This window comes from Hyaena hyaena, unplaced genomic scaffold (assembly GCF_003009895.1).
Source record: "Hyaena hyaena isolate Hyena2069 unplaced genomic scaffold, ASM300989v1 scaffold_44, whole genome shotgun sequence".
NCBI classification, from domain to species: Eukaryota; Metazoa; Chordata; class Mammalia; order Carnivora; family Hyaenidae; genus Hyaena; species Hyaena hyaena.
In genome coordinates, this window is record NW_024080676.1 from 2,649,318 (window position 1) to 2,663,607 (window position 14,290).

General features: G+C 39.0%; 1 protein-coding gene across 3 annotated transcripts in view; it reads right to left on the reverse strand.

Annotated features, from left to right (window-relative positions):
- NOC3L (NOC3 like DNA replication regulator) overlaps nt 1–10,796 on the reverse strand; it is a 28,609-nt gene extending 17,813 nt beyond the window's left edge. For all 3 annotated transcript variants that reach the window (XM_039230158.1, XM_039230156.1, XM_039230157.1), the window contains exons 1-8: nt 10,692–10,796; nt 9,727–9,934; nt 5,992–6,124; nt 5,084–5,241; nt 4,457–4,510; nt 2,593–2,723; nt 597–758; nt 313–406 (exon numbers count right to left, since the gene is read on the reverse strand). In XM_039230158.1, coding sequence (XP_039086089.1) covers nt 313–406; nt 597–758; nt 2,593–2,723; nt 4,457–4,510; nt 5,084–5,241; nt 5,992–6,124; nt 9,727–9,934; nt 10,692–10,700 — 949 coding nt within the window. In that variant the 5' untranslated portion in view covers nt 10,701–10,796. The remainder of the gene's footprint in view (nt 1–312; nt 407–596; nt 759–2,592; nt 2,724–4,456; nt 4,511–5,083; nt 5,242–5,991; nt 6,125–9,726; nt 9,935–10,691) is intronic.
- Nucleotides 10,797–14,290: the final 3,494 nt, after the last annotated feature.

The following is a 14,290-nucleotide window of genomic DNA, read 5'->3' on the forward strand; positions in this document are numbered from 1 at the left end:
TGATCACATACAGGCCAGGCACAGTTCGAAGTGCCTTTTATTTATAAATTAACTTCTCGCAACAAGCCTATGAAGTTAAGTACTATTATTCCCATTTTATAAACAGAAAAATGGAAGCACAGAGAGATTAAATGATTTGTCCACCACTAGGTAGTTAAGTGGTGAGCCCAGATTTGAACCTAAGAAAGTCAGACTCTAGACTCTGCTCTTGACAATACACTATACTGACTCTCACCACAGAGCAAAGAATATGGAACTCACTTTCCTGACCAAAGCTCAGTATGCTACATACTTTAAAAATGTTTAATATACCTTTAATCATTTGCTCCAGATCTTCCAAATAAAATTTGTATTGGCTAACCAGGCCTTCTTCAAATTCTCTTAACTTTTGGGTTTCTTTGCGAATCTGAAAAGACCAAAAAGACCAATCATTTTTTAAAATCAAGACATTAAAATCCTTAAATGAACACAAACTGTGAATGGCTAATATGTACCCAGTCCTATAAGATAAACAAAAAAAACCACTATTATTTCTCCCATCTCCAGCTCTCCAAAATGTCCAGCCCATTTTGTGTAGTGACTGTATCCAGCATTACCTTTGTAGATTTTTCTGCCTCTGTGAGGGGCCGGATTTTATACGAAGGAGTAATATCTTTAAATAACTCCATCAGGGAAACGATCACCAATTTTCGAATAGTAACAGCCACATCAGGATCCTGCTCCATCAGCATGGAACGTAACTCTTTTAATTTTTTAATCTGTTAAAAAAATAACTTATAAGGCCAGAGAAACCATGACAAAACAATTACGAACAAAAGACAACAGCCTCACATCTGGCACAAGTGGAATCCATACAATGACTCATGGGGTCTAGTCAAGCCATACCCAACTGGAGATACTGCTAATGCCACCAAAAGATAAATCACTAAAGCTAAACCATACTTTTGTTAAGTAGTTAGAAGAGATACACACTTTAAAAAATAGTTTATATTTATTAATTTCTCTATTCTTTGAAATTCTTTCATTGGGTTTTCTTAAAGCATGTAATCCTGTTTCCTTAGAAACACTTTTTGAAATAAATTAAAATGTTACATATACCACTCAAATATATTAATCACATATATACAAACGAATCAGGAATTAAAGATAACATGTCCTCAGGAACTTTAGCTTCAACAAGACTCATTCAAAAATCATTTGTATGAAGTAATGCAGAAGTAAAAACTTGGTTTCAATGAACGTGCTTGCTTTGCTAAACTCTACTGCCTGCTGGACACCTCGACAAGCAACACTGCTTGGTAAGCAACATCTGCCACGGCAGAGAGGAGGGTACATAGTACCACCTATCTGCTGTCCCTGTGTGAGCGTGAGGCTCCAGACCTGCAAGAACCAGGCTCCAATTCAGCACCTCTTAAAATTGTAACAAATCACTTTAATTTTTTAAGGCACAGCTTTTCAGCTGTAAAATAAGATCATCAGTCTTGTCTTTATGGTTTTATAATGATGAAATGAAAGAATGCAAGTGAGAAATATGCCAAATTTCCCCTCCCCATTTCTGCTCCAGGTCTTCCCCTCACTTTGTTAAAGAGCAAGTACTACTCCAGAATGTAACCAGATGAAGTTTTTTTGCTACAAATGTAAATAATCTACTTTATTGTTCAATAAACAAATATATGCACAGTAGGATGCTGGAGACTCCAATACAACAGGAATAACAGTATCACTTTACATGACTTCATGTATGTTTGATTATTTAATCCTCACAACAAAGTTTTAAAATAGGTACCATCTTCTTTTTAGAGATGAAGAAAATGAGTCTTGGGTAAAAAGATTTACCCAGAGTCTAACAGACAGGACTCAAGGTTTCTTGAGTCCATATATTATAACTATGACCATCATCACCACTGTTCGCATGGCCCACTGATAATTCATTTTAACTCTCTGGTCTATTTTACTTATCATATTTTCCACTTGCAAGTACTCTTGAACTAATCTCACTGACTTTTATGCAGCATATTCCTTATCTACCAATCAGTCAAGCAAATGTCCAGGTAGGTTCGTTCTCACTTATCCAATTAATTTTTACACTTATCACCTTCAGTGTTACAATATTAAGTTCAATATCTTCATTTAGAGGTGAGAAAATATAAGATTCAGAGTTTGTGACTTTTCTAAGATTACAGAAAAAAATGAAGTTCGGATGAGATTAGTCTAAAGTTCTGCCTACTCTTATTCTATCTCAGTCACTGTTTTTTGGTTTTATTTTTTAATGTTTATTTTTGAGAGAAAGAAAGAGACAGAGCATGAGGGAGGGAGGAGCAGAAAGAGGGAAACACAGAATCTGAAGCAGGTTCCAGGCTCTGAGCTGTCAGCACAGAGCCCAACACAGGGCTTGAACTCACAGACCATGATATCATGACCTGAGCCAAAGTCATATGCTTAACCAACTGAGCCAAGCAGATGTCCCATCAGTCACTGTGTTTTAACATTTTCCCTTTTTGTGTGTGCTTACAGATAATAAAGGAGGCTTAAAATATTAGATATTTACACCATATCAAATATGAAAAGCCCAAAGAAATGAGCAGTACTTACATTACTTTCTGGGTCTGATAATATGGCAGACGCCAAGGCTGCAATATGCATTTTCTTCTCCTGTAGTTTCTTCCTTCTCTCAATTAAATGTTCTTCTAATGTCAGTTCTCGAATGGGATCTTCGATGATCTCTGAAACAAATTGGGTTTCCCTCTTAAACATTTCTTAATTTTCAAGTATCCAAAAAGTTAATCAACAGAATAATTTTCTTATAGTAATACATAATAATAACTTTGATTGGACACTTGCCATGGGCCAAGATTACTACACATCCTCTCAAAAACGCTACGAGGTGGGGCACCTGGGTGGCTCAGTCGGTTAAGCATCCAAGCTCTTGGTTTCAGCTCAGGTCATGATCTCATAGTTCAGGAGTTTGAGCTTCGTGTCTGGCTCAGCACTGCAGAGCCTGCTTGAAACTCTTTCTCTCCCTCTCTTTCTGCCCCTTCCCCACACACACGCGCGCTCTCTCTCTCTCAAAATAAATAAATAAACTTTAAAAAAAGTTTATGAGGCAGGTACAATCATCATACCCATTTTGCACACAGAAAATGAGGCAAAGGGACAGTGACTTGCTTATACTCATAAACCTGGCAGAAATGAAATTCAAATCCAGTGGCCTGGGTCAAGAGCCCATATTCTGTTTTATTATTTATTTATTTTTTTTGAAGGAGAGAGAGAGCATGAGTGGGGGGGGGGAGAGGGAGAGGGAGAAAGAGAAAGAGACAGAGACAGAGAGAGACAGAGACACAGAATCTGAAGCAGGCTTGAAGCTCCAAGCTGTCAGCACAGAGCCGTGAGATCATGACCTGAGCTGAAGTCAGATACTTAACCAACTGAGCCACCCAGGCACCCCACAAGAGCCTATATTCTTAACTATTGTGCATAATTCCTATTAATTAAAGGAAAAAGAAGCCTGATTTAGTTTTTTTAAAAAAAGTACAGAAGAGCACCTGGGAACTCAGTCAGTTGAGACTCCAACTCTTGATTTCAGCTCAGGTCATGATCCCAGGGTCATGGGTTCTAGCCCCGTGATGTACTCTGCACTGAGCATGGAGCCTGCTTAAGACTCTTTCTCCCTCTGCTCCTCTCCACTGTTTATACTCTCTCTCTAAATTTTATTTTATTTTTAATTACTATTTTTTTAAAGTATAGCCTTGTTATCAATTCTATACAGTCCTCTGCACTACAGAAAATATGTCCACCTTAAGAAAATAAATTCCTAGGGAACTAGTTTGAACACAAAAGCATAATCTGTAACCCTATGAGGGGTGACTGAAAACAGTTAAACAGCTGACCTGTAATCTCCTTTACACCATTAATGAGGTTTGCTAAGCAAAGGTAAAATTTAACCAGCTTGTTCTATCACAAATTCCAAACAGAGAATTTCAAACAAAAAAATATGTTCTCTCAGTTTAGTTTTGATTGCAATGATCTTAGCTATTAGAAACCCACACTTAAAGACCTAAAGCAGACATATATGAGGATAATTGCTCTAAGAAATAAGTGAAATGATTTCATACCACAGAACCATTTTTAATTCAGAGCTAAAAGTTCCTAATTATTTACAGGCAGGTATTTCACTTTAAATTATAAGAAAAATCAAATAATAATTTACGAGACTCTTCATGCATGCCTAGACATTACAAACTTAACTGCACAAAATTTTCCATAATAAAGAGCAACAAAATTAAATTCCACAAGGTGAAACTTCTAACATGTGGGAAAAAGTTCAAAATAACTTTGAAATGACCAGTACTCTAAAATGCAGTCTCAGACTATATCTAAAATTGAGTCATATTTACTATTAAGCAAAAAACTATAATTCTCAATTAACAACTTAGTAATTATAAAGATACATCATTACCTTCCTCAAGTTCCATCTCTTCTTCATCCTCTTCATCTTGGTTACTGTCAGTAACTATATGGAAAATATGTGTATTAAAAACATAACAATATACTTAAGTGATAAAACTACAAAGGAAAGAGATTATCATAAAACTCTAGAAAATAGTTACTTTATAGTGAGGAGGGAACAACTAGTGATTTAGGGGAGCACAAAGGAAGTTTCTGGGTGCTGGCAGTATTTATTTCTTGCCTGGATGGTAGTTTTATGGGTAATAAACCATATAACTTTGCAACTTTTCATTTCTGGACTTTCCTATGTTTTATTTCATAAGAAAAAAGATACATGTTTTAAAAAGGCTAAAAAAGAATTAGAAACAATCGTAGTTGGTAAAAAAAAAACAAAAAAACAAAAACAACTCTGAAAAGAAAAACCACCTCAACATTAGCAGCTTCAGCTATACCCATGATACAACAGACATCTGAGATAACCATCTGTATTTCTGGCCAAAATCATCAAGTTTGCTATATGACTAATTGCAGCCATCCCTATTTTGTAGGTATGGGTGAAAGTAAAAATAAAATTAAATCTTGGTAATATTAGTAAGCAGCTAAAATTTTTACTAATCCACTGGCTAATCAGATTCACCTGGCTTCTCTCTGGTCTGTGGGATTATACCACTTTTATCCTTGATAGGAAGCAAATGAATCAGTTCCTTCTCTGGTGCAGTTTGCAGAGTTCTTGGTATTTTTTCATATTTTTCTATAACACGCTCATGCTTTCGTTTCTTGGCATGAACAGGTTCACTGCAGGAAAAAAAAAATCCAGCTTTAATGTAAAAATGGAATCTAGAAACATAGCAGCTGAAATATAAAGAAAAATAAACTACTAGCCAAACCTCTAATAGGTATATAGATATTAGCACCTAGACCAGGCACATAGCAGGCACTCAAATAGTAAATGAGTGAATGAATTGTATAGTCTATCACAGAGGCTCAAACTATGACTGCATCTAGTTTCCCCTTCAGATGCAAAACAGGTGAAAGTTACAGCAGATCCTTTTTGAAGACTATTCCACAGAGCCAAGGGTGATAAGGTGCTATTTTTTTTACTTTCCCAAAAACCATGTTACAGACTTAGAAGAGTTAAAAAGATCTAAGTTTAAATTTCAGATCCACTGCTTGTGAATGCAGGAAGCATCAGTTTCCTCTGTAAATGGGAAGAATACCTACCTAACAGGGTAACAAGGATTGAGATCACAGCCATTAAGAACTCAGGACTGTTCTGCCAATTCCCCAAACAGAGCTGCATTCTTCCCCAGGGCACTCTACTTCACTATTCAGACTCAAAAGAAATAAAGATGTACACTAAATAAAACCAGTTTGTTTTATTCATGAACTTCCTTTGTTTAGGAAATAAACCCGAGTCATAAGGTTTACTCTTTGCAAACATGGTGTTCTGAGCTGAACATCTTGCACTAACCACCTTATAAAATCCAGAACCAAGTTTTTAACACTAAAAGGACATAAATGATTATAATCTAAATGAAGTATTACCTAGAAGAAAGATCTCTTGTTAGAAAAGATGCTCTTTGCCCTAAGTCTCTCATTAACTGTAAGTCATCTTCATCCATCATATCTAAAGGAAGGGCTTCCTCTTCTTCCTCCTCTTCCCTCTCAATCCTTTTACCTGTTCCAATACAACAAAATCAGAAGTATTAAAAGTATAGAACTCTGCGTTTTTGTGTCGACAAGAGGAAAAGTTATGCTTTCCTAGCACCTTAGCCCAGGGTTTCTAAATGGAAGCACTAATGACACAGTGGGAGGATGGTTCTTTGATTTTTGGTTTTTGTTGTTTTTTTTTTTTGTTTTTTTAATTTTTTTAATTTATTTCTGAGAAAGACAGCATGGGCAGGGGAGGGTCAGAGAGAGAGGGAGATACAGAATCTGAAACAGTCTCCAGGCTCTGAGCTAACTGTCAGCACAGAGCCTGATGAGGGGCTCGAACCCACAAACTGTGAGATCATGACCTGAGCCAAAGTTGGAGGCTTAACCGACTGAGCCACCCAGGCACACCAGGATGGTTCTTTGTTTTACAGGGGTATCCCGAGCTAGGCAAAATGCTAGCATCTCCAACCCCTGAAATCTAAATGCCAGGAGGCTTCCTAGTTCACTGTAACAACCAAAAATTAAAATGGCTCCATACATTCTGCAATGTCTTTTAGACCATGTGAGAACCAGTGATTTAGCTGTTCCCTCCTTCTGATTCCCAATGACTTTCACTTCCATTCCACTTCAGCCACCCCCTCCACAGGCCACATTCCACACCTTCTTGTTTTCTCCTGACTTATTCTATCATTGAAGCCCTCCCTCCCTTAGCCCTTCAAATTCTCTAATCTGTTAACTTTTTTTTAAATTTTTTAATGTTTTATTTATTTCTGAGAGAAAGAAAGAGACAGCACAAGCAGGGGAGGGTCAGAGAGAGAGGGAGACACAGAATCCCAAACAGGCTCCAGGCTCCCAGCCAGCCATCAGCAGAGAACCCGATGCGGGGCTTGAACCCACAAACCGGGAGATCATGCCCTGAGCCAAAGTTGGACGCTTAACCGACAGAGCCACCCAGACATCCCTGTTAACTTCTTTCTATCAGCATTTTTAGTTGATGAAGTCATGTTCCAGTGGGCAACTTGTCAATCTTACTTCACTGCATAGATTATGTAGATCATATATATAGAATAAAACTGTCAGTCTTAACAGCTGCATAGTATTTCATCATAGGTAAACAACATCTACATCATTTAACAATTCCTTGTCAAAGAACAGTTTCAAGTTTTGATCATGGTGGCATTTTTATTTCTTTGTTTGCTATTACTAATAATGTTGCAATGAGCATGCTTGGAAATATATTCTTGGCAAATTTTTTCAACTATAATCATAGGCTGAATTCCTAACAGTAAGACTGTTGGTCAAAGGAAACTCCACTTATTTTCTAAAAATCTTATTCTGTGATAGTGAATATGAGTTTATAAATATGTATTTTCTTTTTTATTCAAATGCTGTAAGCATCTCATACATGCGGTGATATCCTCTAATTACAATTAAGCGAAAACATCAATACACACTACTTTTCATCTTGTTTTTAAAAATTAACTATTTTGTAGACTACATTGGAACATAAAGACTTTCCTTCTTTCCTGAAACACTCCTGATTTCTAAGACACGGTACAGTTCTGGTTTTCTTCCTAATTCTCTGGTTCCTCCCCAAATCCCAATATAGGTTTTATTCCTCCATCCATTTATATACATATTTTTTTTAACCTTTTTTAATGTTTATTTTTGAGACAGAGAGAGAGAGAGACAGTGACAGAGACAGAGTGTGAGCAGGGAAGGAGCAGAGAGAGAGGGAGACACAGAATCTGAAGCAGCCTCTAGGCTCTGAGTTGTCAGCACAGAGCCCGACAGGGCGCTCAAACTCATGAACCACAACATCATGACCTAGGTGGACACGTAACCAACTGAGCCACCCAGGCATCTCTCCTCCATCTATTTCTTAAATGCTGGGGTTCCTTAAAATTCTTTCTTGGTTCTCTTGTTCTCATGTTATACAGTCTTCACAGTAATTTTACCCAAGTCTAAGTCTTTAATTACCATCTATATGCAGAAAATTCCCAAAGCTATTCTCTCCAGCCCACGTACTTCATGTGAACCTTATACTCTGAAACCCAACTGTCTGACAGACTTCATTTAGATGCTCAACATGTAAAAATGAATATTTTGCTTTTTATATGTAATTATCAACTTAACACTTTCAAAATTCTACTGAAATTTAGATAGAAGAGATCCTAAAAAGCAAACTCAACCACTGCCTTTAAAAACAAAACAAAACAGGGGCGCCCGGGTGGCTTAGTCGGTTAAGCGTCCGACTTTCGCTCAGGTCATGATCTCGTGGTTCGTGGGTTCAAGCCCCGCGTCGGGCTCTGTGCTGACTGCCAGCTCGGAGCCTGGAGCCTATTTCGGAGTCTGTGTCTCCCTCTCTCTCTGACCCTCCCCTGCTCACGCTGTCTCTCTCTCTCTCTCCTAGAAATAAATAAAACATTTAAAAAAAAATAAAAAATAAAAAAAAATAAAAAATAAAAACAAAACAAAACAGATGAAGCACCTGGAGATTTAAGTGACTAACTTAAGCCACTTTTCCTAGTAACAAAATTAAGAAAAACCCAAGGGGCACCTGGCTGGCTCAGTCAGGGTAGCATATGACTCTTAATCTTGGGGTTTTGAGTTCAAGCCCTACATTGGGTGTAGAGATTACTTAAAAATAAAATCTTAAACAGAGAGAGAAAAACCCAAGTTTCCTAACTTCCAGCCCAATAACCTTTTATACATCACAATAATATGTAGCAAGGGATCAAACTAAACAGGTCAGGATTAAGAGAATGAGATGTAGATGTACATGGGAAGACTGACTAGCCAGGTACACTCAAATATGATTACCCTGAAAGTACCAGTAACATTGTAGAACAACTGGTCTGCCTCAAAATGGCCATGTTCCTTACTTGTTTTGAGTACTTGGGAGTTCTTGGATAGTTTTACAAAAGAATAACCCTGACAGTTACAGTTCAATTTCACTCCAAGTTTTCAAATGAAAAGAAAGCCACAGGGTTAGAAAACTAAGTGAATTTTAGCAACACTGTGAAGAATGCCCCAGAGAAAAGCTATGTTCTTACCTTAGCTAACTACTAATGGAATGAGAAAGTGGCAGCACTGGCATGCTCCCCAACATTTATTTACACAGCTAATCTCCATTTGTTTTCCCAAATATTCTATCTTCAGATCTCCTTTCTAGACAAACTAAAAGTAGAGACTAGCTCCTTCTCACAACGAATACTATATTGAAATGTTTTCTGAAATGGACTGTGATAAAGCATACAGGACCATTATCCTTACCTGCTCTGAGGAAGATCTGAAAACAATAGCAATTACTAGAAAGCAATGTTATTTTATGAAGAACATTTAAGAAAAAAAATCAATGGTGGGCAACTGGGTGGTTCAGTCAGTTGAGCGTCTAACTTTGGCTCAGGTCATGATCTCACGGCTTGTGAATTCAGGCCCCCAACCAGCTCTGTGCTGACAGATTAGAGCATGGAGCCTGCTTCAGATTCTGTCTCCATCTCTCTGGCCCTCCCTTGCTTGAGTTCTGTCTCTTTCTCTCCCAAAATATATAAATCAACATTAAAAAATTTTTAATTAAAAAAATCAATAGAAATTACAGTACACGAATGCTTTCACAATTACCTGGTCGTTTTTCCCTTGGGTCTTCCAGTGGAATTGGTTTCTTAGACACAGCATCTTTTACAGCTTGCCTTAGTTTCCTCTGTTCCTTTCGGTACTTCTTGAGAGTGCTTTGTTGTTTAAATTGCTTATTTTTTAGCTTGTTTTCAAGTTTCACTTTACTAGTTTTTAGCAACTTCCGAAAGCTTGGGATCTGTTTTTTATTTCTTCTCTGGAAAACAAGAACAGGAACAGGAGTACTGCACAGCCAGAAATTTAAATCGCATACTCACAGCAAAATGCGGTCTTCAAAATAAAAGTGACATTCACAGATCGGTTTACCCTTTGCAAAGTTCTCCAACATATGTATTCCCTTCAAAAGCCTAGTTAAGGAGTGATTGCTGTTACCTTCAAATTATTGACGAAGAAGCTAAGGCTGAGATTATATGACTTGTCAAAGACCCCTAAACTAAAATGGGAAAAACAGAATTTGGGTCTTTGGATTCCAACATTTGCTGGTAACCCCTTATTCAGAAATCCAAATCGACTGAGCCCTCATTCTGTGAGAACCGGGGCAAATCACACTTTCCTAACTCCTTACCCTTTAGGGGGGAAAAAAATGGACTCGTATCGAGTCCCATGACACACATCATAAACTCACTGAGGGCAGGACCCTGTTGCTCATCTGTGAAACAAGGGGTTCGAAAGATAGTCTCGAAGAACCTTTTAATATCCGACACCCTACGGAAACAAGACTCCCTGCTTGTCACATCGCGGCCCCCTGAAGCCAACCACGCGCACAGTAGACATGAAGGAAGCGCCAGATCTAAGGGCCAGGAAGCTGACAGCAAACAGAACCAGAAGGGAGCCCCGAATCTACGCTACCGCCCCCAATACAAGAGCAAAAACACACGCCCAAACTACATCAGCAGCGACTGTCAGCCAAAAGAGTTCTAAGCCGCGGAGACCGGGATTCTCAGGACACTTACCGCCTTCATCCTTAAATATTAAGGGAGTCCGGGCTCTACAGTTTCACTAGGAATAAAGGTAATCCAAAAATCCCAAAGGGGTAACACGTGTGCCCAAGGCAGGACTGCGGGCAAGGCGGAAGCTACCGCGGGCTCCTCCCCATCCTCCGCCTCCGGAAATCGCGGCAGGACTTCCGCACCCAGGCTCGGCCGCGCGCCCTCTCGCGGCCCCGCGCAGGTGGCGCGCCGGCGAGCGCGCACGGGAACGGATAGTGTTCCTGAGACGCGCTGGCAGAAGGCGGGTGGCCCCGGGGGAACTTCGCAAGGTCTGTGATTCTTGTCCTCTCGCCAGATTTCCCTTCCACTCTTGGAGTAGTCGGGCTCCACCCTTCAGAACGAAAGGGCTTGATTTTTATTAGTCACCTTACTGTATGTTGTGCCAACCTCGCGTAGCTTACCTCATCTTTCTGTCATAGATACTAACTTGTGCAGTTAGTTTTCCTCCGTCAGGGCTTGAGCGCCGAAAAAGCCTTATTCCTTTTGGGTAATGCCTGCCCCTCGACGGGCTTTTTGGGCGTGCTTGTGGAATGGCGAATGACTTCTCATGACCTTCCAGAACTCAAAAGTCGCGAATTCTTGATGTTTTATGTTCAAACATTTCTTGCTTTCATTTCAACCACTGTCTGATAAAGAGGTATATCGGTGAGACCCTGCATTTCCATATTTTACAACTCTCTGCGTGAATTTTACTGTCTGCTTATTAATTCCAAGTCATTACTTCTAACAGGAAGATTTATGTATTGCAAGGATCTGTTTTCCAGAATGTTTGTCTCTCAAAGACTTTTTTTTTCCTGGATAAGTTAAAGAATTCCACTTCAGCTTATTTTTTAAAGGAATAAAGTCTGAGCAACATCTCAACAAAGTCCAGGCACCGCAGCCCTAAGCCAGGTGGGAGAAGCAAGGAGAGGCTCATAAGTCCCAGCTCCCTGGTGGATGGTGGTGCTAAAGAGACAGAAGAAACCTGCCAATTTCTGGATCCCGCTTCAGAGACCAAGAATCCCATTCTATCTGGAATTCTTCTTAACCTCCCTTCCAGGTTCACCAGTTTTCCCCGTTGTGCTTTCTCCGTCCACACAAACTCTCAGAAATGGTAGAGCCGGTCCCACTGGAGTATTACTTCACCAAGCAAATTGAAAACATTAGCCTGTGTTCTTCCCAAATGCCTGAATTCCTTCCCAATCATAGCAGTGATCTCCAGTCACTCCCATCCTTCCAACCTTCCACCAGTCTCTCCAAGTGAGGCATCCCCATTTAGGTACAAAACCAACTTCTCCAACTTCATCAAACTCCTGTATCACTAATTATCCCTTCTCTCTCAGTTCCCCCTCCACAAGATTCTCCCCCTCAACCTATTAATATATTCAGATCTCTTCCATATTTTTTTCCTAATGACTTATTTCTTTTTTTTTTTTCTCTTTCTACTTTTTTTTAGAGAGGGAGAGAGACTCTCGAGCGGGCTTCACACCTAGCGCAGAGCCTGATGTGGTGCTTGATCCCACGATCCTGGGATCATGACCTGAGCTGAAATCAAGAGTTGGACGCTCAACTGACTGAGCCACCCAGGCGTCCCAGACTACCCCCTTTTAATTTAATTGCAGTTTCATTTTCCTCCTTTCATGCTTGTCCTTACTTCCAAAAATCTAGTTTTCTGATGTCTCCGCTTCCTCTATTATTACAGCCTAAGTCTGTGCTAGCTTTTTTAGGAATCAAATCATATGCTTGGCCCATTTTAAGTTTATAATCAACTTGAATCTCTAGACCATTTTTAAGCAATTGTTGCCAAGCTAAATCCCTCCAATCTGGAATTTGAGCAACCTATTATTTTTACACAAACTTGAAAATGGAAGCTTACATGATTCCTACTAGTTTAATCTTAATGGTTTCTCAATTTCGCAATATTGTCTTCAGGTTTGTGTCGTTTAACATTACCTCAACCCATTGCTGAACTCAATTTGGATTCTAGATTCTCTTGGATCTTCCAGAGATTTACTGGACACTTGGGCTAAGGGAGGTCACTGGGCTACCGCAAACTAATTTCCCAGGGATTCCTGTAAGACTTTTTAAGCAGTCTGTTAAGAGCCCATCTGGGTCTGCCCATAGCATTCCACTGAAACTGCTCTCATTAGGGTCACCGAGAACCTCCAAATTGTTATTTTTCTTTTTTAAGTGTGCAATAAACTATATGATTTCTTTTTACCTTTTAAAAATTTTTTTTAATGTTTATTTGTTTTTGAGAGACAAAGTGCAAGCAAGGGAGGGGCAGAAAGAGAGGGAGACACGGAATCTGAAGCAGGCTCCAGACTCTGAGCTGTCAGCACAGGGCCCGACAGGAGGCTCGAACTCATAAGCCGTGAGATCATGACCTGAGCCGAAGTTGGACACTTAGCCAATTGAGCCACCCAGGTGCCTCTTAACGTTTTTTAACAGTCTTTGATGCGACACATTTCTCCTTCCTCACACTGCAGTCTGTCAATGGCCTTTGCTCTCCTAACAGCCTCTTCCCAGGTTCTTGTCCCACCTCCATTCCTTCTTCCTCACACCTCTTCAGTGTGACTCTCAGGCTTCTGCTCTTGGTCCACTTTCCTACTTCTCATTCTACTTGCTCTTTCAGTGTGATTTCATCCATCTACATATTGCAAAAAGATTTCCAAATCATTTGTCCAGTCCATACCTCTCCTTCCAAGCTTCAGTGTCATAGCTGCCTCCTTATGGACATCTCCACATAGTAACCATGGAACTTCAAATGACCATGTTCAATACCAAACTATTTTTTTTCGTTTGTACCTGTTCCATCAAATATTCCCTATTTCATTTACCCGCAGCTAGAATCCCAATATTCCGGAGATCATGGGACACAAGCCAGGGCTTTCTTAATCATTCTTTATAAACAAACCCATTTGAAAAATCACTAAATGGTCATGGAACAATAAGGCTTCTGGTAGCTTACAGATAGTTCTGGTGTTCTTAGATAATTCATCTAAGATGTAGCAAGGGACTTTGAAGAAACTAAAAGCACATAATAGGCTCAAAGTAGATGTGTCATATTTCCTTAGGAGAAATTACTAAATGGTGGCAGATTATAAATGTAGATCTCCAAAATTCAGGCATCTAGAATCTGAAAATACATATATCATGGCCTCTACCTTCATCAGTGTCAAAATGTAGTAGGGAAAAATGTATGTATAGTTAATAAAGATAGTTATCCATGGCCAAATAGAAATTAATAGAAGAGATTGTATAGATGGTAAAAGAGAAAGAAAAGCTTGGGAAGAAATGACAGAACAATGTATACTTAAATGGATCCTTATAGAAAGGACAAAGTTCAGATATATGAAGTAATATTTTCTAAGCAAGATCACACAGGTAATGCAAACAATTTATATTGTGGTCCATAAGGAAATTATGTTAAAATAGCTAATAATCCTAATTATAATTAATGATTAAATATGCAATTAAAATTATTAAAAGGCAAAATAATACCAAAAAACAAAATAAGAAATAGCAGATGTTGTTGGTATCCCATCAACATCCTCTCAACACTTCTTACTACACACATACGG